Source organism: Procambarus clarkii, chromosome 16, assembly GCF_040958095.1.
Source record: "Procambarus clarkii isolate CNS0578487 chromosome 16, FALCON_Pclarkii_2.0, whole genome shotgun sequence".
NCBI classification, from domain to species: domain Eukaryota; kingdom Metazoa; phylum Arthropoda; class Malacostraca; order Decapoda; family Cambaridae; genus Procambarus; species Procambarus clarkii.
The window spans coordinates 39,906,998-39,933,125 of NC_091165.1; the positions used below are offsets into that span (position 1 = coordinate 39,906,998).

General features: G+C 48.1%; 2 protein-coding genes across 2 annotated transcripts in view; both read right to left on the bottom strand.

Moving 5' to 3' along the window:
* Window positions 1-26,128, bottom strand: part of LOC138365215 (uncharacterized) — a 503,803-nt gene that overhangs the window by 464,929 nt on the left and 12,746 nt on the right. The window lies entirely within an intron of this gene.
* On the bottom strand, window positions 3,771-24,431 carry LOC138365358 (serine-rich adhesin for platelets-like). The gene is made up of 5 exons (XM_069325664.1): window positions 24,382-24,431; window positions 7,317-7,933; window positions 5,788-6,464; window positions 5,393-5,732; window positions 3,771-4,057 (listed from the first exon to the last, which is right to left on the bottom strand). Exons 1-5 carry the CDS (start codon window positions 24,429-24,431, stop codon window positions 3,771-3,773), a joined length of 1,971 nt encoding a protein of 656 aa, XP_069181765.1.

The window sequence follows — 26,128 nt, forward strand, 5'->3', positions numbered from 1 at the left end:
TAAATAAATATATAAATGATTTATGTAAATTTACTCTAAATAAATTTAACCATACAATCTCAACAACTTGTAAATAACATTTATTTGATTTTGAATTTCATGTATGAAAATATTTTTATATATTGTGTTTTTATTGCAATAAATAAAAAATGATACTAATTTAGCCTTCTTCTAATAAAAGAAGAGCAGAGTAATAATGCACTTTTATACTGCCTCACAATTACCTTAATGTACCTAGTTTCCTTTGTAGTAATGCAACACCTTTCTTACTAATTATAAAGTCAATTCTCAGCAATAATGTTGCAGAAAATTTGCAATAATATCACAAAGGTTCCGTGTAATACTGCGATAAGCTTTATCAGAAAGTCTGACTCAATGTAGCTCTCAAAAGCTGCATTTTGAAAAGCTGTTTTATTGACCAGACCACACACTAGAAATTGAAGGGACGACGACGTTTCGGTCCGTCCTGGACCATTCTCAAGTCGATTGTCGACTTATTGTACATAAGTGCCAACATACTTCAGCCACGTTATTGTGACTCATCGCCTGCAAAGCTGTTTTAAATTCCAAGCATGAATTAATTACCCGTTTCTGGACCATTGTAACTGATGCGGTTGTGCGCTTCCATGCTCCTCTGTAATTTGAAGCCGTTGAATTCAGCATTTCTGTCCCGTTTTTTTGTAATTGTGTGAGTTTGTACTCACTCAGTTTCACATGTATTTTGTTGCCTATACATTTGCAAACGACCTCCTGTATTTGTATGTATTTTTTTGTACATTTTTGGAGACTGTATTTGTACATAAGTGCCTGTATTCGAATACTTTTTTCTGTATGCTTCTGTATGTTCACCTTTACTTATTGAAGTATATCCCTAAATGCCTATTCCATTTTCTTTTACACATGAGGTGTATAGGAGCAGACGACTGCTGACTCCTGTTAGCAGGTTGAGAGCTTCTCCCTTTCCATAGTTCATGGTAAGCCTAACCCGCTAGTTTTCCCTGGAACACGATTCGACAAATGATTTACATCCCGGTACCCAATAGCTGCTGGGTGAACTGGGGGGTAAGTTAGGGAATAGCGCCCTGACAATTGTCTCTGGCCAAGACTCGAACCCAAACCATATCACTCGTGTTACAGGACGAGTGTGTTGCCACTTCACCATCAAAAACTGTATTGTACTTGTATCTGTACACTTGTTACTATCTGTAATTGTACATCTGTGTCTGTATGCACTAATTTATGTAATTTTGTATAGTTTTAGCGTTGTTGAACGCGCTCAAGAACTCTTGAGCTACTAACGTTACTAGTTTTTTCAAGGATATGGGGGTGACGGGAGACATCTTCCGTCACGCAGGGTGCAGTCGCACCTCCACAGATCTCCAGTATCAGCTCTTGATACTGGTAATGGCTCAAAACGGCCACCACTTACGGGCTATTCATGCCCGTGCCACCTTTTGGGTGGCTTAATCTTCATCAATCAATCAATCATCAATGATATGGGATCTAAACTACTGGACACAACAAGAGACCCAAAAGCCGCCAGCTTCCTTTTCCAGCGCCTCGGTGTGGCAAAACGGCGGGAAAACACAGGCTGTTGAATTTGTCAACTCTGTACCTTTGACATGTAACTACCTCAGTACCTTTGACGTGATAACTAACTTTATACCTTACACGGAACCCATGTTGTTATACATTTTGTTGCAAGGATTGATTGGTTGATGAAGATTAAGCCACACAAGAGGTGGCACGGGCATGAATAGCCCGTAAATTTCAAGGCTATTGCTGCCGGATATATATATATATATATATATATATATATATATATATATATATATATATATATATATATATATATATATATATATATATATATATGAAGCGTCTCAGTTATGGGCCAATAGACCCATAGCAGTTTAGCAGTCTACTATATTTCCATGATGACTGAGACAGTATATTTTACGGGCTATTCATGCCCGTGCCACCTCTTGGGTGGCTTAATCTTCATCAATCAATCAATCGACAGTATATTGTTGGTTTCGTCATGTTCCCGAAGATGGCAAAGTGTAATTTAATGATAAATGGCGGTTGATAGTTGCCTTGCATTGATTGATGTATCAGGCTTTGTCAATCTCCAGTTATCTGTTGTCGCTGTATTTGTCTATTATTTTGGTGTTGTTTATCAGGATATCTGTGGTGATGGTCTGGTAATGTGTCGAGACTACATGTTCACAGGTCCTTGCTGTTTGTGCATTGTTACGTGCCTTGATAAGGTTGATTGATTGATAAAGATTAAGCCATCCAAGAGGTGACACGGGCATGAATAGCCCGTAAGTGGTTTCCCCTTTTGAGCCATTACCAGTATCAAGAGCTGATACTGGAGATCTGTGGAGGTGCGACTGCACCCAGCGTGACGGGAGATGTCTCCCATGTGTTGATAAGGTTGTTGATGTCTTGCCTATATATTGAGATCGTTGGCATGACAGTCCCCAAGTGGGCATGGGTAGGTATAGATGACATTCATCTCTCTTAAGGGGTTTGTATGGCCTCAGGGAAGTTCTTTATGAGCAAGTTGGCAGTCTTGAACAAATCCACAAGGGCCGTGACGAGGATTCGAACTTGGTCCGAGAGCATCCCAGACGCTGCCATAATCGACTGAGCTACGACATGGTCAAAAGGAGTTGAAACTGAAGTTCTACTGAACTTACTGGATCCTGCAGCCTCTCCGAGACACAAACCAGGGTTTTACACAACTCCCCCCATGCACCCGAGCTATGTCAATAGGCCGTTCTCCCTCTTCGCCCTTACTTCATTACACACAGAAATCACAATTGCGTGATGCATCAAATGAACAAATGAAGTAAGGTCGAAGAGGGAGAGCGTTTTAAATTTTACATTTTTTTTAATATTTCTATATCCTCTGTTTCGTGGCCCCCTGGCGGCAAGAGACAAAGACCCGGGCACTACCGAGTGAAGTGCCCGGAAGTGTCCGGGTCAAATATGTATACTGCCCAATCTAGTATACATATATGAGGGAAGAATAGCATCATATACGATCTAAACATATATACTATGAAAATATTGTTCATAGGTTCAGAACAAAATCTGTAGCTATATGGCTCCTGAGTCCTCATTTACGTATCATATTTCGTTCTTTCGAAATTGTGTTAGAAAATACTTAAAATTAAGTATAGCATTCTCTTACCATCTGTCTTACAATAATGTTCTGTGAGAACCGTAAAATACTGATCTCTTCACCTGCATAAGATAATGCACTTCCCTGCTCACCTGTGTATGATAAAGCAGATGAAAATGCATTACCATAATGACTAAAGGTAAAGACAAGGCTACCTGTCTTTAATAAAACTTTACAATAATAATTATAAACTTTACGTGCATACGGTACTGCAGGGATGTTGTTGTTGTTAAAGATTTAGCTATTCAGGACGGAGTGTCCATGTAGCACGGGCTATGGTGAGCCCGTAAATACTGTAGAGAGAATAGTTTGCAGTTTATAATAAAAAGGAAGACAGGTACAGACCTTGCAACCTGCATGTAATAATTCAATTACCAGATTACCTGGATATATTTATGCGCTATCCTGCTTACCTGTATAGGATAACGAGGGTAAGGATGTTAATATTAATAACAAAATGGTGTAATAAATCACCGTTATTAATGTTGAGAGATAAATCACAATAATGTATGGAATTTATTCTGATTAATAACCAATTTTGTTGTCCAATGAAATGTAATACACTGTTGCATTGTTGCTACGTCCGTAATGTTATAGTGAGTACTTCTACTGCTGCTGGTACTTCTACTGCTGCTACTTCTACTGCTGCTACTTCTACTGCTGCTACTACTACTGCTGCTGCTACTTCTACTGGTGCCACTACTTCTACTGCTACTACTTCTACTGCTGCTACTGCTACTACTTCTACTGCTGCTACTTCTACTGCTGCTACTTCTACTGCTGCTACTTCTACTGCTACTACTTCTACTGCTGCTACTGCTGTTACTTCTACTGCGGCTACTTCTACTGCTGCTACTTCTACTGCTGCTACATTTACTGCTGCTACTTCTACTGTTACTACTTCTACTGCTGCTACTTCTACTGCTGCTACTTCTACTGCTACTACTTCTACTGCTGCTACTACTTCTACTGCTGCTACTCCTACTGCTGCTACTTCTACTGCTACTACTTCTACTGCTGCTACTGCTACTACTTCTACTGCTGCTACTTCTACTGCTACTACTTCTACTGCTGCTACTGCTACTACTTCTACTGCTGCTACTTCTACTGCTTCTACTTCTACTGCTTCTACTGCTGCTACTACTTCTACTGCTGCTACTTCTACTGTTGCTACTTCTACTGCTACTACTTCTACTGCTGCTACTGCTACTACTTCTACTGCTGCTACTGCTACTACTTCTACTGCTGCTACTTCTACTGCTGCCATTTTTACTGCTGCTACTTCTACTGCTGCTACATTTACTGCTGCTACTTCTACTGTTACTACTTCTACTGCTGCTACTTCTACTGCTGCTACTTCTACTGCTACTACTTCTACTGCTGCTACTACTTCTACTGCTGCTACTCCTACTGCTGCTACTTCTACTGCTACTACTTCTACTGCTGCTACTGCTACTACTTCTACTGCTGCTACTTCTACTGCTTCTACTTCTACTGCTTCTACTGCTGCTACTACTTCTACTGCTGCTACTTCTACTGTTGCTACTTCTACTGCTACTACTTCTACTGCTGCTACTTCTAATGCTACTACTTCTACTGTTGCTACTTCTACTGCTACTACTTCTACTGCTGCAACTTCTACTGCTGCTACTTCTACTGCTGCTACTTCTACTGCTACTGCTACTACTTCTACTGCTACTACTTCTACTGCTGCTACTTCTACTGCTGCTACTTCTACTGCTGCTACTTCTACTGCTGCTACTTGTGCTGCTACTTCTACTGCTGCTACTTCAACTGCTGCTACTTCTACTGCTGCTACTTCTACTGCTGCTACTTCTACTGCTGCTACTACTTCTACTGCTACTACTTCTACTGCTGCTACTTCTACTGCTGCTACTACTTCTACTGATACTACTTCTACTGCTTCTACTTCTACTGCTGCTACTACTTCTACTGCTACTACTTCTACTGCTGCTACTTCTACTGCTGCTACTTCTACTACTGCTACTACTTCTACTGCTACTACTTCTACTGCTACTACTTCTACTACTGCTACTTCCACTGCTACTACTTCTACTGCTGCTACTACTTCTACTGCTACTACTTCTACTGCTGCTACTTCTACTGCTACTACTTCTACTGCTACTACTTCTACTGCTGCTACTTCTACTACTGCTACTACTTTTCTACTGCTACTACTTCTACTGCTGCTACTTCTATTGCTACTACTACTTCTACTGATACTACTTCTACTGCTGCTACTTCTACTGTTACTCTTTCTACTGCTGCTACTTCTACTGTTACTACTTCTACTGCTGCTGCTAGTTCTACTGCTGGAACTTCTACTGCTGCTACTACTACTGCTGCTACTACTTCTGCTGCAACTTCTACTGCTGCTACTACTTCTACTGCTGCTACTTCTACTGCTGCTACTACTTCTACTGCTGGTACTTCTTCTGCTGCTACTGCTTCTACTGCTGCTACTACTTCTGCTGCTACTTCTACTGCTGCTACTACTTCTACTGCTGCTACTTCTATTCTGCTACTACTTCTACTGCTGCTACTACTACTGCTGCTACTTCTACTGCTACTACTTCTACTACTGCTGCTACTTCTACTGCTGCTACTACTACTGCTGATACTACTTCTACTGCTGCTACTACTTCTACTGCTACTACTTCCACTGCTACTACTTCTAATGCTGGTACTTCTACTGCTACTACTTCTACTGCTACTACTTCTACTGCTTCTACTTCTACTGCTGCTACTACTTCTACTGCTACTACTTCTACTGCTGCTACTTCTACTGCTGCTACTTCTACTACTGCTACTACTTCTACTGCTACTACTTCTACTGCTACTACTTCTACTACTGCTACTTCCACTGCTACTACTTCTACTGCTGCTACTTCTACTGTTACTACTTCTACTGCTACTTCTACTGCTACTTCTTCTACTGCTGGTGCTACTTCTACTGCTGCTGCTAGTTCTACTGCTACTACTTCTACTGCTACTACTTCTACTGCTGCTACTTCTACTGCTACTACTTCTACTGCTACTACTTCTACTGCTGCTACTTCTACTGTTACTACTTCTACTGCTACTTCTACTGCTACTTCTTCTACTGCTGGTGCTACTTCTATTGCTGCTGCTAGTTCTACTGCTGGAACTTCTACTGCTGCTACTACTACTGCTGCTACTACTTCTGCTGCAACTTCTACTGCTGCTACTACTTCTACTGCTGCTACTTCTACTGCTGCTACTACTTCTACTGCTGGTACTTCTACTGCTGCTACTGCTTCTACTGCTGCTACTACTTCTGCTGCTACTTCTACTGCTGCTACTACTTCTACTGCTGCTACTTCTACTGCTGCTACTACTTCTACTGCTGCTACTTCTACTGCTGCTACTACTACTGCTGCTACTTGTACTGCTACTACTTCTACTACTGCTGCTACTTCTACTGCTGCTACTACTACTGCTGATACTACTTCTACTGCTGCTACTATAACTGCTGCAACTACACTTCTACTGCTGCTACTACTTCTATTGCTGCTACTACTACTGCTGCTACTACTTCTACTGCTGCTACTACTTCTACTGCTGCTGCTACTTCTACTGCTGCTACTACTACTGCTGCTACTACTTCTACTGCTACTACTTCTACTGCTGCTACTACTACTGCTGCTACTACTTCTACTGCTACTACTTCTACTGCTGCTACTACTACTGCTTTTACTATTTCTACTGCTACTACTTCTACTGCTGCTACTACTTCTACTGCTACTCCTTCTACTGCTACTACTACTACTACTGGTGCTACTTCTACTGGTGCTACTGCTTCTACTGCTACTACTTCTACTGCTGCTACTTCTACTGGTGCTACTACTTCTACTGCTACTACTTCTACTGCTGCTACTTCTACTGCTGCTACTACTTCTACTGCTGCTACTTCTACTGCTGTTACTTCTACTGTTGGTACTTCTACTGCTACTACTTCTACTGCTGCTACTTCTACTGCTGCTACCTCTACTGCTACTACTTCTACTGCTGCTACTTCTACTGGTGCTACTACTTCTACTGGTACTACTTCTACTGCTGCTACTTCTATGGCTGCTACTACTTCTACTGCTGCTACTACTTCTACTGCTGCTACTACTTCTACTGCTGCTACTACTTCTACTGCTGGTACTTCTACTGCTGCTTCTTCTACTGCTTGTACTTCTACTGCTGCTACTTCTACTGCTACTACTTCTACTGCTGGTACTTCTACTGCTACTACTTTTACTGCTGGTACTTCTACTGCTGCTACTACTACTGCTACTACTTCTACTGCTGCTACTACTACTGCTGCTACTTCTACTGCTGGTACTTCTACTGCTGCTACTACTTCTACTGCTACTACTACTGCTGCTACTTCTACTGCTTGTACTTCTACTTCTGCTACTTCTGCTGCTTGTACTTCTACTGCTGCTACTTCTACTGCTACTACTTCTACTGCTATTACTTCTACTGCTACTACTTTTACTGCTGGTACTTCTACTGCTGCTACTACTACTGCTACTACTTCTACTGCTGCTACTACTACTGCTGCTCCTTCTACTGCTGGTACTTATACTGCTGCTACTTTTATTGCTACTACTTCTACTGCTGCTACTACTTCTACTGCTTCTACTTCTACTGGTGCTACTGCTACTACTACTGCTGCTACTACTTCTACTGCTGCTACTTCTACTGCTGCTACTTCTACTGCTGCTACTACTTCTACTGCTTCTACTTCTACTGCTGCTACTTCTACTGCTGCTACTTCTACTGCTGCTACTACTTCTACTGCTGCTACTTCTACAGCTGCTACTTCTACTGCTGCTACTACTTCTACTGCTGCTACTTCTACTGCTGCTACTACTTCTACTGCTGCTACTACTTCTACTGCTGCTACTTCTACTGCGGCTACTACTTCTACTGCTGCTACTACTTCTACTGCTACTACTTCTACTGCTACTACTTCTACTGGTACTACTTCTACTGCTACTACTTCCACTGCTACTACTTCTAATGCTGGTACTTCTACTGCTACTACTTCTACTGCTACTACTTCTACTGCTGCTACTACTTCTACTGCTGCTATTTCTACTGGTGCTACTACTTCTACTGCTGCTGCTACTTCTACTGCTACTACTTCTACTGCTGCTACTACTACTGCTGCTACTACTTCTACTTTTACTACTTCTACTGCTGCTACTTCTACTGGTGCTACTACTTCTACTGCTGCTACTACTTCTACTGCTGCTACTTATACTGCTGCTACTTCTACTGCTGCTACTTCTACTGCTGCTACTACTTCTACTGCTACTACTTCTACTGCTACTACTTCTACTGCTACTACTTCTACTGCTACTACTTCTACTGCTGGTACTTCTACTACTGCTACTACTTCTACTGCTGCTACTTCAACTGCTGCTACTACTTCTACTGCTGATACTACTTCTTCTGCTACTACTTCTACTGCTGCTACTACTTCTGCATCTACTTCTACTGCTACTACTTCTGCTACTTCTACTGCTGCTACTTCTACTGCTGCTACTACTTCTACTGGTGGTATTTCTACTGCTGCTACTTCTACTGCTGCTACTTCTACTGCTGCTACTTCTACTGCTACTACTTCTACTGCTGCTACTTCTACTGCTGCTACTTCTACTGCTGCTACTACTTCTATTGCTGCTACTTTTACTGCTGCTACTACTTCTACTGCTACTACTTCTACTGCTGCTACTTCTACTGCTGCTACTACTACTGCTACTACTACTACTGCTGCTACTTCTACTGCTGCTACTTCTACTGCTGCTACTTCTACTGCTACTACTTCTACTGCTGCTACTTCTACTGCTGCTACTTCTACTGCTGCTACTACTTCTACTGCTGCTACTTCTACTGCTGCTACTACTACTGCTACTACTACTACTGCTACTTCTACTACTGCTACTACTTCTACTGCTGGTACTTCTACTGCTGCTACTACTTCTACTGCTACTACTTCTACTGCTGCTACTTCTACTGCTGCTACTACTACTGCTACTACTACTACTGCTGCTACTTCTACTGCTACTACTTCTACTGGTGCTACTACTTCTACTGCTGCTACTTCTACTGGTGCTACTACTTCTACTGCTGCTACTTCGACTGCTGCTACTACTTCTACTGCTGCTACTTCTACTGCTGCTACTACTTCTACTGCTGCTACTTCTACTGCTGCTACTACTTTTACTGCTGCTACTTCTACTGCTGCTACTACTTCTACTGCTACTACTTCTACTGCTGCTACTACTTCTACTGCTGCTACTACTTCTACTGCTGCTACTACTTCTACTGCTGCTACTTCTACTGCTGCTACTACTTCTACTGCTGCTACTTCTACTGTTGCTACTACTTTTACTGTTGCTACTTCTACTGCTGCTACTATTTCTACTGCTACTACTTCTACTGCTGCTACTACTTCTACTGCTGCTACTTCTACTGCTACTACTTCTACTGCTACTACTTCTACTGCTACTACTTCTACTGCTGCTACTTGTACTGCTACTTCTACTGCTGCTACTTATACTGCTGCTACTTGTACTGCTACTACTTGTACTGCTGCTACTTGTACTGCTGCTACTTGTACTGCTGCTACTTGTACTGCTGCTACTTGTACTGCTGCTACCCTAGCTCGATAACCCGCGTGCCAACCACAACAGTAGGATAAATCCTGACCTTGCTAAAACAAATGTTTTATCCAACGTCTGCGCCTTGAATTCTCGCCCATCTCTCCGAGGCTTCCAATAGTATTGTTCCTCTGCCTTGAATTCCCCAAATAGTAGACAATTGAGGTTATCTTGAGATGATTTCGGGGCTTTAGAGTCCCCGCGGCCCGGTCCTCGACCAGGCCTCCACTCCCAGGAAGCAGCCAGTGACAGCTGACTAACTCCCAGGTACCTATTTACTGCTAGGTAACAGGGGCATTCGGGGTGAAAGAAACTTTGCACATTTGTTTCTGCCTCGTGAGGGAATCGAACCCGCGCCACAGAATTACGAGTCCTGCGCGCTATCCACTAGGCTACGAGGCCCCTGCTACTTGTAGGGGCTACTACTGCTAATAGTAGACAATTAAACCCAATTTCCTTTTCCCGCTTGACAGCTGAGTGGACAACGCTTCGGATTTGAAGTCCTGACGGTCCGGGTTCGATCCCCGCTGGAGGCGGAGACAAATGGGCAAAATGTTTCTTTTACCCTGAGGCCCCTTGTTACCTATCAGTAAATAGGTACCTGGGAGTTAGACAGCTGCTACGGGCTGCTTCCTAGGGGTGGAGGCCTGGTCGAGGACCGGGCCGCGGGGACGGTAAGCCCCGAAATCATCTCAAAATATCCTGAAGATAACCTTGCCTACCTCTCCCCAGGTCCCCTCACCCTCATTACTGTCTGCCGGTCGCAGTGAGACTTAAACAACCCACTTGAACAGTGACGGTGATTCAGAGGGTGAAAACATTGAAAGAATTACCCTGGACAGACAATTATACCAACACTGGTGGAGTCAGAGAGGCAGTTATCGCAGTGACCACCTAACAACACACCAACACAGGTGGAGTCAGAGAGGCAGTTATCGCAGTGACCACCTAACAACACACCAACACTGGTGGAGTCAGAGAGGCAGTTATCGCAGTGACCACCTAACAACACACCAACACTGGTGGAGTCAGAGAGGCAGTTATCGCAGTGACCACCTAACAACACACCAACACAGGTGGAGTCAGAGAGGCAGTTATCGCAGTGACCACCTAACAACACACCAACACTGGTGGAGTCAGAGAGGCAGTTATCGCAGTGACCACCTAACAACACACCAACACTGGTGGAGTCAGAGAGGCAGTTATCGCAGTGACCACCTAACAACACACCAACACTGGTGGAGTCAGAGAGGCAGTTATCGCAGTGACCACCTAACAACACACCAACACTGGTGGAGTCAGAGAGGCAGTTATCGCAGTGACCACCTAAACCACCAGATGAACTGACGACGTCGTTTCGGTCCGCCCTGGACCACCCTAGAGGTGGCACGGGCATGAATAAGGCACGAATGTGGTGGGGAGCAGGTCAGAGGTGAAGATAATACCTAGGAGAAGGTAAGGTCATTATCATTGTCACGGTGAATGGTCAGTTGAGGATAGGTAAGACCTGGGAGTAGACCTAAACACGTGCACAGCCCTGAGGACACACGTGCCCAGCCCTGAGGACACACGTGCACAGCCCTGAGGACACACGTGTCCAGCCCTGAGGACACACGTGCCCAGCCCTGAGGACACACGTGCCCAGCCCTGAGGACACACGTGCACAGCCCTGAGGACACACGTGCCCAGCCCTGAGGACACACGTGCACAGCCCTGAGGACACACGTGCCCAGCCCTGAGGACACACGTACTCAGACCTGAGGACACACGTGTCCAGCCCTGAGGACACACACGTGCCCAGCCCTGAGGACACATACGTGCACAGCCCTGAGGACACACACGTGCACAGCCCTGAGGACACATACGTGCACAGCCCTGAGGACACACACGTGCCCAGCCCTGAGGACACATACGTGCACAGCCCTGAGGACACACACGTGCCCAGCCCTGAGGACACATACGTGCACAGCCCTGAGGACACACACGTGCCCAGCCCTGAGGACACATACGTGCACAGCCCTGAGGACACACACGTGCACAGCCCTGAGGACACACGTGCCCAGCCCTGAGGACACACACGTGCCCAGCCCTGAGGACACACACGTGCCCAGCCCTGAGGACACATACGTGCACAGCCCTGAGGACACACGTGTCCAGCCCTGAGGACACATGTGTCCAGCCCTGAGGACACACGTGTCCAGCCCTGAGGACACATGTGTCCAGCCCTGAGGACACATGTGTCCAGCCCTGAGGACACACGTGTCCAGCCCTGAGGACACACGTGTCCAGCCCTGAGGACACACACGTGCACAGCCCTGAGGACACACGTGCCCAGCCCTGAGGACACACGTGTCCAGCCCTGAGGACACATGTGTCCAGCCCTGAGGACACATGTGTCCAGCCCTGAGGACACACGTGTCCAGCCCTGAGGACACACGTGTCCAACCCTGAGGACACACGTGTCCAGCCCTGAGGACACACGTGTCCAGCCCTGAGGACACACACGTGTCCAGCCCTGAGGACACACACGTGTCCAGCCCTGAGGACACACGTGTCTAGCCCTGAGGACACACACGTGTCTAGCCCTGAGGACACACACGTGCACAGCCCTGAGGACACACACGTGTCTAGCCCTGAGGACACACGTGTCCAGCCCTGAGGACACACGTGTCCAGCCCTGAGGACACACACGTGCACAGCCCTGAGGACACACACGTGCACAGCCCTGAGGACACACACGTGCACAGCCCTGAGGACACACGTGCCCAGCCCTGAGGACACACACGTGTCCAGCCCTGAGGAAACACGTGTCCCGCCCTGAGGACACACGTGCCCAGCCCTGAGGACACACACGTGCACAGCCCTGAGGACACACGTGCCCAGCCCTGAGGACACACGTGTCCAGCCCTGAGGACACACGTGTCCAGCCCTGAGGAGACACACGTGCACAGCCCTGAGGACACACACGTGCACAGCCCTGAGGACACACGTGTCCAGCCCTGAGGACACACACGTGCACAGCCCTGAGGACACACACGTGCACAGCCCTGAGGACACACCCGTGCACAGCCCTGAGGACACACACGTGCACAGCCCTGAGGACACACACGTGCACAGCCCTGAGGACACACACGTGCACAGCCCTGAGGACACACACGTGCACAGCCCTGAGGACACACACGTGCACAGCCCTGAGGACACACGTGCCCAGCCCTGAGGACACACGTGTCCAGCCCTGAGGACACACGTGTCCAGCCCTGAGGACACATGTGCCCAGCCCTGAGGACACACACGTGTCCAGCCCTGAGGAAACACGTGTCCAGCCCTGAGGACACACGTGCCCAGCCCTGAGGACACACACGTGCACAGCCCTGAGGACACACGTGCCCAGCCCTGAGGACACACGTGTCCAGCCCTGAGGACACACGTGTCCAGCCCTGAGGACACATGTGCCCAGCCCTGAGGACACACACGTGTCCAGCCCTGAGGAAACACGTGTCCAGCCCTGAGGACACACGTGCCCAGCCCTGAGGACACACGTACCCAGCCCTGAGGACACACGTGTCCAGCCCTGAGGACACACGTGTCCAGCCCTGAGGACACACGTGCCCAGCCCTGAGGACACACACGTGCCCAGCCCTGAGGACACACGTGTCCAGCCCTGAGGACACACGTGTCCAGCCCTGAGGACACACGTGCCCAGCCCTGAGGACACACACGTGCCCAGCCCTGAGGACACATACGTGCACAGCCCTGAGGACACACACGTGCACAGCCCTGAGGACACATACGTGCACAGCCCTGAGGACACACGTGTCCAGCCCTGAGGACACACACGTGCCCTGCCCTGAGGACACACACGTGCCCAGCCCTGAGGACACATACGTGCACAGCCCTGAGGACACACGTGTCCAGCCCTGAGGACACACACGTGCCCTGCCCTGAGGACACACACGTGCCCAGCCCTGAGGACACATACGTGCACAGCCCTGAGGACACACACGTGCACAGCCCTGAGGACACATACGTGCCCAGCCCTGAGGACACACACGTGCCCAGCCCTGAGGACACACACGTGCCCAGCCCTGAGGACACACGTGTCCAGCCCTGAGGACACACACGTGCACAGCCCTGAGGACACACACGTGCACAGCCCTGAGGACACACACGTGCACAGCCCTGAGGACACACGTGCCCAGCCCTGAGGACACACACGTGCCTAGCCCTGAGGACACACACGTGCCCAGCCCTGAGGACACACACGTGTCCAGCCCTGAGGACACACGTGTCCAGCCCTGAGGACACATGTGCCCAGCCCTGAGGACACACACGTGTCCAGCCCTGAGGACACACGTGCCCAGCCCTGAGGACACACGTACCCAGCCCTGAGGGTACACGTGTCCAGCCCTGAGGACACACACGTGTCCAGCCCTGAGGACACACACGTGCCCAGCCCTGAGGACACACGTGTCCAGCCCTGAGGACACACACGTGTCCAGCCCTGAGGACACACGTGCCCAGCCCTGAGGACACACGTACCCAGCCCTTAGGGTACACGTGTCCAGCCCTGAGGACACACACGTGTCCAGCCCTGAGGACACACACGTGCCCAGCCCTGAGGACACACGTGCCCAGCCCTGAGGACACACACGTGCCCAGCCCTGAGGACACACGTGTCCAGCCCTGAGGACACACGTGTCCAGCCCTGAGGACACACGTGCCCAGCCCTGAGGACACACACGTGCCCAGCCCTGAGGACACATACGTGCACAGCCCTGAGGACACACACGTGCACAGCCCTGAGGACACATACGTGCCCAGCCCTGAGGACACACACGTGCCCAGCCCTGAGGACACACACGTGCCCAGCCCTGAGGACACACGTGTCCAGCCCTGAGGACACACACGTGCACAGCCCTGAGGACACACGTGCCCAGCCCTGAGGACACACACGTGCCCAGCCCTGAGGACACACACGTGCCCAGCCCTGAGGACACATACGTGCCCAGCCCTGAGGACACATACGTGCACAGCCCTGAGGACACACACGTGCACAGCCCTGAGGACACATACGTGCCCAGCCCTGAGGACACACACGTGCCCAGCCCTGAGGACACACGTGCCCAGCCCTGAGGACACACACGTGCCCAGCCCTGAGGACACATACGTGCACAGCCCTGAGGACACACACGTGCACAGCCCTGAGGACACATACGTGCCCAGCCCTGAGGACACACACGTGCCCAGCCCTGAGGACACACACGTGCCCAGCCCTGAGGACACACGTGTCCAGCCCTGAGGACACACGTGTCCAGCCCTGAGGACACACACGTGCCCAGACCTGAGGACACACACGTGCACAGCCCTGAGGACACACGTGTCCAGCCCTGAGGACACACACGTGTCCAGCCCTGAGGACACACACGTGTCCAGCCCTGAGGACACACACGTGCACAGCCCTGAGGACACACACGTGTCCAGCCCTGAGGACACACACGTGCACAGCCCTGAGGACACACACGTGCCCAGCCCTGAGGACACACACGTGTCCAGCCCTGAGGACACACACGTGTCCAGCCCTGAGGACACACACGTGCACAGCCCTGAGGACACACACGTGTCCAGCCCTGAGGACACACACGTGTCCAGCCCTGAGGACACACACGTGTCCAGCCCTGAGGACACACACGTGTCAAGCCCTGAGGACACACACGTGTCCAGCCCTGAGGACACACACGTGTCTAGCCCTGAGGACACACACGTGTCCAGCCCTGAGGACACACACGTGCCCAGCCCTGAGGACACACACGTGTCCAGCCCTGAGGACACACACGTGTCTAGCCCTGAGGACACACGTGCCCAGCCCTGAGGACACACGTGTCCAGCCCTGAGGACACACGTGCCCAGCCCTGAGGACACACGTGTCCAGCCCTGAGGACACACACGTGTCCAGCCCTGAGGACACACACGTGTCCAGCCCTGAGGACACACGTGCCCAGCCCTGAGGACACACGTGCCCAGCCCTGAGGACACACACGTGTCTAGCCCTGAGGACACACATGTGTCCAGCCCTGAGGACACACATGTGTCCAGCCCTGAGGACACACATGTGTCCAGCCCTGAGGACACACATGTGTCCAGCCCTGAGGACACACGTGCCCAGCCCTGAGGACACACGTGCCCAGCCCTGAGGACACACACGTGTCTAGCCCTGAGGACACACATGTGTCCAGCCCTGAGGACACACGTGTCCAGCCCTGAGGACACACACGTGTCCAGCCCTGAGGACACACATGTGTCCAGCCCTGAGGACACACGTGCCCAGCCCTGAGGACACACGTGCCCAGCCCTGAGGACATACACGTGTCTAGCCCTGAGGACACACGTGCCCAGCCCTGAGGACACACACGTGTCTAGCCCTGAGGACACACGTGCCCAGCCCTGAGGACACACACGTGTCAAGCCCTGAGGACACACACGTGTCCAGCCCTGAGGACACACACGTGTCCAGCCCTGAGGACACACACGTGTCAAGCCCTGAGGACACACACGTGTCCAGCCCTGAGGACACACACGTGTCAAGCCCTGAGGACACACACGTGTCCAGCCCTGAGGACACACACGTGTCTAGCCCTGAGGACACACGTGCCCAGCCCTGAGGACACACGTGTCCAGCCCTGAGGACACACGTGCCCAGCCCTGAGGACACACGTGTCCAGCCCTGAGGACACACACGTGTCCAGCCCTGAGGACACACACGTGTCCAGCCCTGAGGACACACGTGCCCAGCCCTGAGGACACACGTGCCCAGCCCTGAGGACACACACGTGTCTAGCCCTGAGGACACACATGTGTCCAGCCCTGAGGACACACATGTGTCCAGCCCTGAGGACACACATGTGTCCAGCCCTGAGGACACACATGTGTCCAGCCCTGAGGACACACGTGCCCAGCCCTGAGGACACACGTGCCCAGCCCTGAGGACACACACGTGTCTAGCCCTGAGGACACACATGTGTCCAGCCCTGAGGACACACGTGTCCAGCCCTGAGGACACACACGTGTCCAGCCCTGAGGACACACATGTGTCCAGCCCTGAGGACACACGTGCCCAGCCCTGAGGACACACGTGCCCAGCCCTGAGGACATACACGTGTCTAGCCCTGAGGACACACGTGCCCAGCCCTGAGGACACACACGTGTCTAGCCCTGAGGACACACGTGCCCAGCCCTGAGGACACACACGTGTCAAGCCCTGAGGACACACACGTGTCCAGCCCTGAGGACACACACGTGTCCAGCCCTGAGGACACACACGTGTCAAGCCCTGAGGACACACACGTGTCCAGCCCTGAGGACACACACGTGTCAAGCCCTGAGGACACACACGTGTCCAGCCCTGAGGACACACATGTGTCCAGCCCTGAGGACACACATGTGTCCAGCCCTGAGGACACACTTGAACGAAATATTTTTTTAAAGAGGGGGGGGGGGGTAATTTATGTGTTATGTATATATTAATTTATTGAACTAACTTCAATTTAATATTATTAACTTAAAGTGGACTGTACTTTAATAATTCCTCCTGCAAGGTGTTCACCTGTTCACCTGTTCACACCTGTTCACCTGTTCACCTGTTCACACCTGTTCACCTGTTCACACCTGTTCACCTGTTCACCTAAAGTGGACTGTATTTTATTAATTCGTCCTGCAAGGTGTTCACCTGTTCACCTGTTCACCTAAAGTGGACTGTATTTTATTAATTCGTCCTGCAAGGTGTTCACCTGTTCACCTGTTCACCTGTTTGGGTAGTTTATGTACGTAGTCTATTAATTAAATAATTAATAATGGTAATAAACTACTGAATGGTAATGTTAGTAGCTGCCACTATGTCAAACAGCCTGGTTGATCAGTCCAGCAACGAGGAGGTCTGGTCGACGACCGGGCCGCGGGGACGCTAAGCCCCGGAAACACTTCAAAGAAACTTCAAGGTAAGGTACTATTGCTAAAATGAAAAACCGAAAAAAAAATATATATATATATATATATATATATATATATATATATATATATATATATATATATATATATATATATATATATATATATATATATATATATTTCATTGAATATGACCGCATATTCTGTATTTATTATTTTCTGGTTTAGGACTTCTATCCCTCTAACTATTTTCTTAGCATCAGGGCTTAATTGAAATAGGAGTTCTCCAAAACTCATTTTCGTACTTTTAAGGTGAAGAAAAGAAGTGATTTACTATAGAGTGTATTACACTTATTTGTATAATTTGCACGACGTTTCGAACCTCCATGGTTCGAAATAAAAGTAGTATAAACCATTTGGGGTGGACGGTAGAACGACGGTCTCGTGTCATGCAGGTCGGCGTTCAATCCCTGACCGTCGAATTGGTTCGGCATCATTCCTATTTCCACCCCCCCCCCCACCTGTCCCATCCCTAATCCTTATCCTGACTCCATCCAAGGGCTATATAGTTGTAATGGCTTGGCGCTTTCCCCTGATAGTCCCCTTCCCTTCTCACCAATCAACAAAAGTCACCAATCAACAACCCTCCCCAATCAATAGTTCCACCAATCAACAACCCCCCCAATCAATAACCCCACTAATCAACAACTCTCCCCAATCAACAATTCCACCAATCACCAGCCCTCCCCAGTTACCAATCAACAACCATGACCAGTCAAAAACCCTCTATAATCAACAGCCCTCATCAATCACCAACCCTCCCCAATCACCAACAGTCAGCAATCAACAATCCTCCATTCATCAACATTCATCAATCAATAAACCTTAACACGTTTGAGTTCAGACGAAACAGAGCAGAATTAACTTCATCAATGTCCCATGTGAACAAATGCCAGCTGAACAGAGAACATATTCAATACAAGAGGCGGTGGAACAACGGAAATACACTTAACTGTGTTATTGGACGATGTTCAAGAACGTATTGAACACAATGACAGTGAACAAACCGGGAAGATACTTGCTTGGTAGATAGTAGAAGCTGCTGAAATATGAAGGTAGACACGACAAGGAAATTAGAGTCAATGCACTAGAAACCTTAACTCTTACAATGCACTAGACACCTTAACTCTTACAATGCACTAGACACCTTAACTCTTGCAATGCACTAGAAACCTTAACTCTTGCAATGCACTAGACACCTTAACTCTTGCAATTCACTAGAAACCTTAACTCTTACAATGCACTAGAAACCTTAACTCTTACAATGCACTAGACACCTTAACTCTTGCAATGCACTAGAAACCTTAACTCTTGCAATGCACTAGACACCTTAACTCTTGCAATTCACTAGAAACCTTAACTCTTACAATGCACTAGAAACCTTAACTCTTGCAATGCACTAGACACCTTAACTCTTGCAATTCACTAGAAACCTTAACTCTTACAATGCACTAGAAACCTTAACTCTTACAATGCACTAGACACCTTAACTCTTACAATGCACTAGAAACCTGAACCTGACTCGGGAGTTATGCTTGACCCAGCAAACACACCCAGCGACACAGGTAGGTGTGTGGACTCGAACTACCGACACAATGTCGCCCACACACTGCTGTTTTATCGGGAGAATAAAAGCTTATTTGGAGGCTGACAAAGGTAATGGGTGTGACCGGTGTCGTTAGTCGTTGGTAAACACGAGGCAGCAATCATATTACCCAACGACACAATGGTGTGTTATTGTTGCTGAAAGTTGTTTGTGTGGGTGTGGGGTGTGTGTGTGTGTGTGTGTGTGTGTGTGTGTGTGTGTGTGGGTGTGTGTGTGTACTCACCTAGTTGTACTCACCTAGTTGTGTTTGCGGGGGTTGAGCTCTGGCTCTTTGGTCCCGCCTCTCAACCGTCAATCAACAGGTGTACAGGTTCCTGAGCCTATCGGGCTCTGTCATATCTACACTTGAAACTGTGTATGGAGTGAGCCTCCACCACATCACCCCCTAATGCATTCCATTTGTCAACCACTCTGACACTAAAAAAGTTCTTTCTAATATCTCTGTGGCTCATTTGGGCACTCAGTTTCCACCTGTGTCCCCTTGTGCGTGTTCCCCTTGTGTTAAATAGACTGTCTTTATCTACCCTATCAATCCCCTTCAGAATCTTGAATGTGGTGATCATGTCCCCCCTAACTCTTCTGTCTTCCAGCGAAGTGAGGTTTAATTCCCGTAGTCTCTCCTCGTAGCTCATACCTCTCAGCTCGGGTACTAGTCTGGTGGCAAACCTTTGAACCTTTTCCAGTTTAGTCTTATCCTTGACTAGATATGGACTCCATGCTGGGGCTGCATACTCCAGGATTGGCCTGACATATGTGGTATACAAAGTTCTGAATGATTCTTTACACAAGTTTCTGAATGCCGATCGTATGTTGGCCAGTCTGGCATATGCCGCTGATGTTATCCGCTTGATATGTGCTGCAGGAGACAGGTCTGGCGTGATATCAACCCCCAAGCCTTTTTCCTTCTCTGACTCCTGAAGAATTTCCTCTCCCAGATGATACCTTGTATCTGGCCTCCTGCTCCCTACACCTATCTTCATTACATTACATTTGGTTGGGTTAAACTCTAACAACCATTTGTTCGACCATTCCTTCAGCTTGTCTAGGTCTTCTTGAAGCCTCAAACAGTCCTCTTCTGTTTTAATCCTTCTCATAATTTTAGCATCGTCCGCAAACATTGAGAGAAATGAATCGATACCCTCCGGGAGATCATTTACATATATCAGAAACAAGATAGGACCGAGTACAGAGCCCTGTGGGACTCCACTGGTGACTTCACGCCAATCGGAGGTCTCACCCCTCACCGTAACTCTCTGCTTCCTATTGCTTAGATACTCTTTTATCCACTGGAGCACCTTACCAGCTACACCTGCCTGTCTCTCCAGCTTATGTACCAGCCTCTTATGCGGTACTGTGTCAAAGGCTTTCCGACAATCCAAGAAAATGCAGTCCGCCCAGCCCTCTCTTTCTTGCTTAATCTGTGTCACCTGATCGTAGAATTCTATCAAGCCTGTAAGGCAAGATTTACCCTCCCTGAATCCATGTTGGCGATTTGTCACGAAGTCCCTTCTCTCCAGATGTGTTACCAGGTTTTTTCTCACGATCTTCTCCATCACCTTGCATGGTATACAAGTCAAGGACACTGGCCTGTAGTTCAGTGCCTCTTGTCTGTCGCCCTTTTTGTATATTGGGACCACATTCGCCGTCTTCCATATTTCTGGTAGGTCTCCCGTCTCTAGTGATTTACTATACACTATGGAGAGTGGCAAGCAAAGTGCCTCTGCACACTCTTTCAGTACCCATGGTGAGATCCCATCTGGACCAACCGCCTTTCTAACATCCAGATCCAGCAGGTGTCTCTTGACCTCCTCTCTCGTAATTTCGAACTCCTCCAAGGCCGCCTGGTTTACCTCCCTTTCTCCTAGCACAGTGACCTCACCCTGTTCTATTGTGAAGACCTCCTGGAACCTCTTGTTGAGTTCCTCACACACCTCTCTGTCATTCTCTGTATACCTGTCCTCGCCTGTTCTAAGTTTCAATACCTGTTCTTTCACTGTTGTTTTCCTTCTGATGTGACTGTGGAGTAGCTTTGGTTCGGTCTTGGCTTTGTTTGCTATATCATTTTCAAAAATTTTCTCTGCTTCTCTTCTCACCCTGACGTACTCATTCCTGGTTCTCTGGTATCTCTCCCTGCTTTCTGGTGTTCTGTTATTCCGGAAGTTCCTCCACGCCTTTTTGTTCAGTTTCTTCGCTTCCATACATGCCCTATTATACCATGGATTCTTTTGTTGCTTCTCGGATTTTTCCCTTTGGGCCGGGATGAACCTGTTTACTGCCTCCTGACACTTTTGGGTAACATAGTCCATCATACCCTGTACAGACTTGTCTCTGAGGTCTGTGTCCCAAGGTATTTCACTTAGGAAACTTCTCATCTGTTCATAATTCCCCTTTCGGTATGCCAGCCTTTTGATTCCTAGTTCTTTTTGGGGGGAGATAAGTCCTAGCTCTACCAGGTACTCAAAGTTCAATACACTGTGGTCACTCATTCCCAAGGGCGCTTCCATCTTAACTTCCCTTATATCCCATTCATTTAGGGTAAATATCAAATCAAGCATTGCTGGTTCATCTTCTCCTCTCATTCTTGTTGGCTCTTTGGTATGCTGGCTTAGAAAGTTTCTTGTTGCCACGTCCAGCAGCTTAGCTCTCCATGTTTCTGGTCCTCCATGCGGGTCTCTGTTCTTCCAATCTATCTTCCCATGGTTGAAGTCTCCCATAATTAGTAGTCCAGATCCATTCCTGCTAGCAACAGAAGCTGCTCTTTCTATTATGTTAATGGTGTGTGTGTGTGTGTGTGTGTGTGTGTGTGTGTGTGTGTGTGTGTGTGTGTGTGTGTGTGTGTGTGTGTGTGTGTGTGTGTGTGTGTACTCACCTAGTTGTACTTGCGGGGGTTGAGCTCTGGCTCTTTGGTCCCGCCTCTCAACTGTCAATCAACTTGTGTACAGGTTCCTGAGCCTATTGGGCTCTATCATATCTACACTTGAAACTGTGTATGGAGTCACCTTCCACCACATTGCTTCCTAGTGCATTCCATTTGTCAACCACTCTGACACTAAAAAAGTTCTTTCTAATATCTCTGTGGCTCATTTGGGCACTTTGAAAGCACAGGTTTCCACCTGTGTCCCCTAGTGCGTGTGCCCCATGTGTTAAATAGCCTGTCTTTATCAACCCTGTCGATTCCCTTGAGAATCTTGAATGTGGTGATCATGTCCCCCTAACTCTTCTGTCTTCCAACGAAGTGAGGTTCAATTCCCGTAGTCTCTCCTCGTAGCTCATACCTCTCAGCTAGGGTACTAGTCTGGTGGCAAACCTTTGAACCTTTTCCAGTTTAGTCTTTACTCTCTCTCTCCCTCTCTCTCTCTCTCTCTCTCTCTCTCTCTCTCTCTCTCTCTCTCTCTCTCTCTCTCTCTCTCTCTCTCTCTCTCTCTCTCTCTCTCTCTCTCTCTCTCTCTCTCTCTCTCTCTCTCTCTCTCTCTCTCTCTCTCTCTCTCTCTCTCTCTCTCTCTCTCTCTCTCTCTCTCTCTCTCTCTCTCTCTCTCTCTCTCTCTCTCTCTCTCTCTCTCTCTCTCTCTCTCTCTCTCTCTCTCCTCTCTCTCTCTCTCTCTCTCTCTCTCTCTCTCTCTCTCTCTCTCTCTCTCTCTCTCTCTCTCTCTCTCTCTCTCTCTCTCTCTCTCTCTCTCTCTCTCTCTCTCTCTCTCTCTCTCTCTCTCTCTCTCTCTCTCTCTCTCTCTCTCTCTCTCTCTCTCTCTCTCTCTCTCTCTCTCTCTCTCTCTCTCTCTCTCTCTCTCTCCTCTCTCTCTCTCTCTCTCTCTCTCTCTCTCTCTCTCTCTCTCTCTCTCTCTCTCTCTCTCTCTCTCTCTCTCTCTCTCTCTCTCTCTCTCTCTCTCTCTCTCTCTCTCCTCTCTCTCTCCCTCTCTCTCTCTCTCTCTCTCTCTCTCTCTCTCTCTCTCTCTCTCTCTCTCTCTCTCCTCTCTCTCTCTCTCTCTCTCTCTCTCTCTCTCTCTCTCTCTCTCTCTCTCTCTCTCTCTCTCTGTCTCTCTCTCTCTCTCTCTCTCTCTCTCTCTCTCTCTCTCTCTCTCTCTCTCTCTCTCTCTCTCTCTCTCTCTCTCTCTCTCTCTCTCTCTCTCTCTCTCTCTCTCTCTCTCTCTCTCTCTCTCTCCTCTCCTTCTCTCTCTCTCTCTCTCTCTCTCTCTCTCTCCCTCTCCTTCTCTCTCTCTCTCTCTCTCTCTCTCTCTCTCTCTCTCTCTCTCTCTCTCTCTCTCTCTCTCTCTCTCTCTCTCTCTCTCTCTCTCTCTCTCTCTCTCTCTCTCTCTCTCTCTCTCTCTCTCTCTCTCTCTCTCTCTCTCTCTCTCTCTCTCTCTCTCTCTCTCTCTCTCTCTCTCTCTCTCTCTCTCTCTCTCTCTCTCTCTCTCTCTCCCTCTCCTTCTCTCTCTCTCTCTCTCTCTCTCTCTCTCTCCCTCTCCTTCTCTCTCTCTCTCTCTCTCTCTCTCTCTCTCTCTCTCTCTCTCTCTCTCTCTCTCTCTCTCTCTCTCTCTCTCTCTCTCTCTCTCTCTCTCTCTCTCTCTCTCTCTCTCTCTCTCTCTCTCTCTCTCTCTCTCTCTCTCTCTCTCTCTCTCTCCCTTGCTACCATCCACGTGTTTGATTTATCGTTCCGTTTCTCGTGTTTTTCCCTATCCCCTGAGTCATTTATTATCGCTTTCTCTCCCCTCTTCTCATTCACTCCATTTTGCTCTGAATCCATCATTCTATATCTGTCTACTTTCTTTTTATGTCTTGCGTTTATACGCACATGTAAGCTCACATATACGCACATGGACGCTCACATACGGACATGTACGCTTACATACGCACATGTACGCTCACATACGGACATGTACGCTTACATACGCACATGTACGCTCACATACGCACATGTACGCTCACATACGGACATGTACGCTTACATACGCACATGTACGCTCACATACGGACATGTACGCTTACATACGCACATGTACGCTCACATACGGACATGTACGCTTACATACGCACATGTACGCTCACATACGCACATGTACGCTCACATACGGACATGTACGCTTACATACGCACATGTGCTATGGGCTACGATGTAAATAATATTATTGTCTCGCTACATGCAGGTCGGCGTTCAATCCCCGACCGTCCACAATTGGTTGGGCACCATTCCTTTCCAGCCGTCCCATCCCAAATCCTTATCCTGACCCCTTCCCAGTGCTATATAGTCGTAATGGCTTGGCGCTTTTCTGATTATTAACTTACCTTTTTAGCGAAGGTTAAACATACATATTTGGGTAGACATAAATAGGAGTTTAACACCCTATTTCATTCATCTGTTTCAGACAAAATATCTGACAGCTTCTCTGTGAAGTAGCGTAGAGAGACGGGCACTATTTTGACCTATGTATATTTGATCGAGGGAGCTGTGTTGGGTGGTGTGTTGCGGATGAGAACTTGCTTCTCAGAGTACAACTAAGATTGATGATCAACTGCAAACACCGATGAAAGTAATTTATGATTAAAACAGATTGTACTCTGTGTTGAGTTGATGCCTGTTGTGTTGCTGGAGTCCTGCTATGGTCACTTGGCCTCGGCCATCGTGGCTGAGTCGGTTAGGGCAGGTGTCTGGGCAGTCACCAGAACGCTGGTTCGATCCCTCTATTCCCTCAAAATGACTGATATATACCACGCCATTGTGAATTCTTTGTGACTGTCATAAATATATGAAACTGTCAAAAATTGAACCACAAAGGAAGGAAATGGTATGATCATTTGAGCACTCTTGCGGGAGCACTTCCTTCATCAGAGAGGAGAGAGAGCTGACAAAGAGAAGAGAAGGCGTGAAGCGTTAAGACAGAGGAGAGATATAGGGGGGATGTGAACAAATCCCCAAGGGCCGTGATGAGGATTCGAACCTACGTCTGAGAGCATCTCAGGCGCTGCCTTAATCGACTGAGTTACGACACGGTCAAAAAAGAGATGAAACCAGAAGTGCTACTGAATTTACTAGAATTTCTGGTTTCAACTCTTTTTGACCATGTCGTAGCTCAGTCGATTAAGGCAGCGTCTGGGATGCTCTCAGACGTAGGTTCGAATCCTCATCACGGCCCTTGTGAATTTGTTCAATGATCCATCACGCTATTGTGATGTCTGTGAGTAATAGAGGGATGTCAGCGTAGCGAAGAAGGAGACTTGGGAACAACGTAGAAGTTATGAAAGGTTCACAGAACTTATAATCTATCAAACATTAGTGATAAGGATTAATATTCAAGACTAGAATGCGGGGCAAGACAGTGTCGGGGAGACAGGGTCCTCAAAGAGGAGATAAGCTCACGGAAATAGATTGAGAATGACTATATAATTAGTGCAATTATCTACTATCTATCCATGGGTAGGTTGGGTTAAGGTTTAGTTTCGTCAGGTTAAGTTTCATTACATTTGGTTAAGTTAATACTGTGTATTGACGATAAGGTGAAACCTGGAATTTGAAAACTGTTTCAGTGTACCCGAGAATTCCATTCACAGAAAACTAAATGGGTAAAAGAAAATGTTTTCGCATACTTTTTATATTTTAAACTAACGAGTTATAATACAATAGAGTTATAACTTGAG

Excerpts from the sequence above, each read along its gene's own strand:
- LOC138365358 (XM_069325664.1), bottom strand. The coding sequence starts at position 24,431 with ATGTCCGTATGTGAGCGTACATGTGCGTATGTGAGCGTACATGTGCGT. Across the intron at positions 7,934-24,381 it reads GTGAGCGTACATGTGCGTAT|CAGCAGTAGAAGTAGCAGCA; the intron begins GTAAGCGTACAT and ends CAGTAGAAGTAG. Across the intron at positions 5,733-5,787 it reads AAGTAGCAGCAGTAGTAGAA|AATAGAAGTAGCAGCAGTAG; the intron begins GTAGTAGCAGTA and ends AAGTAGTAGCAG.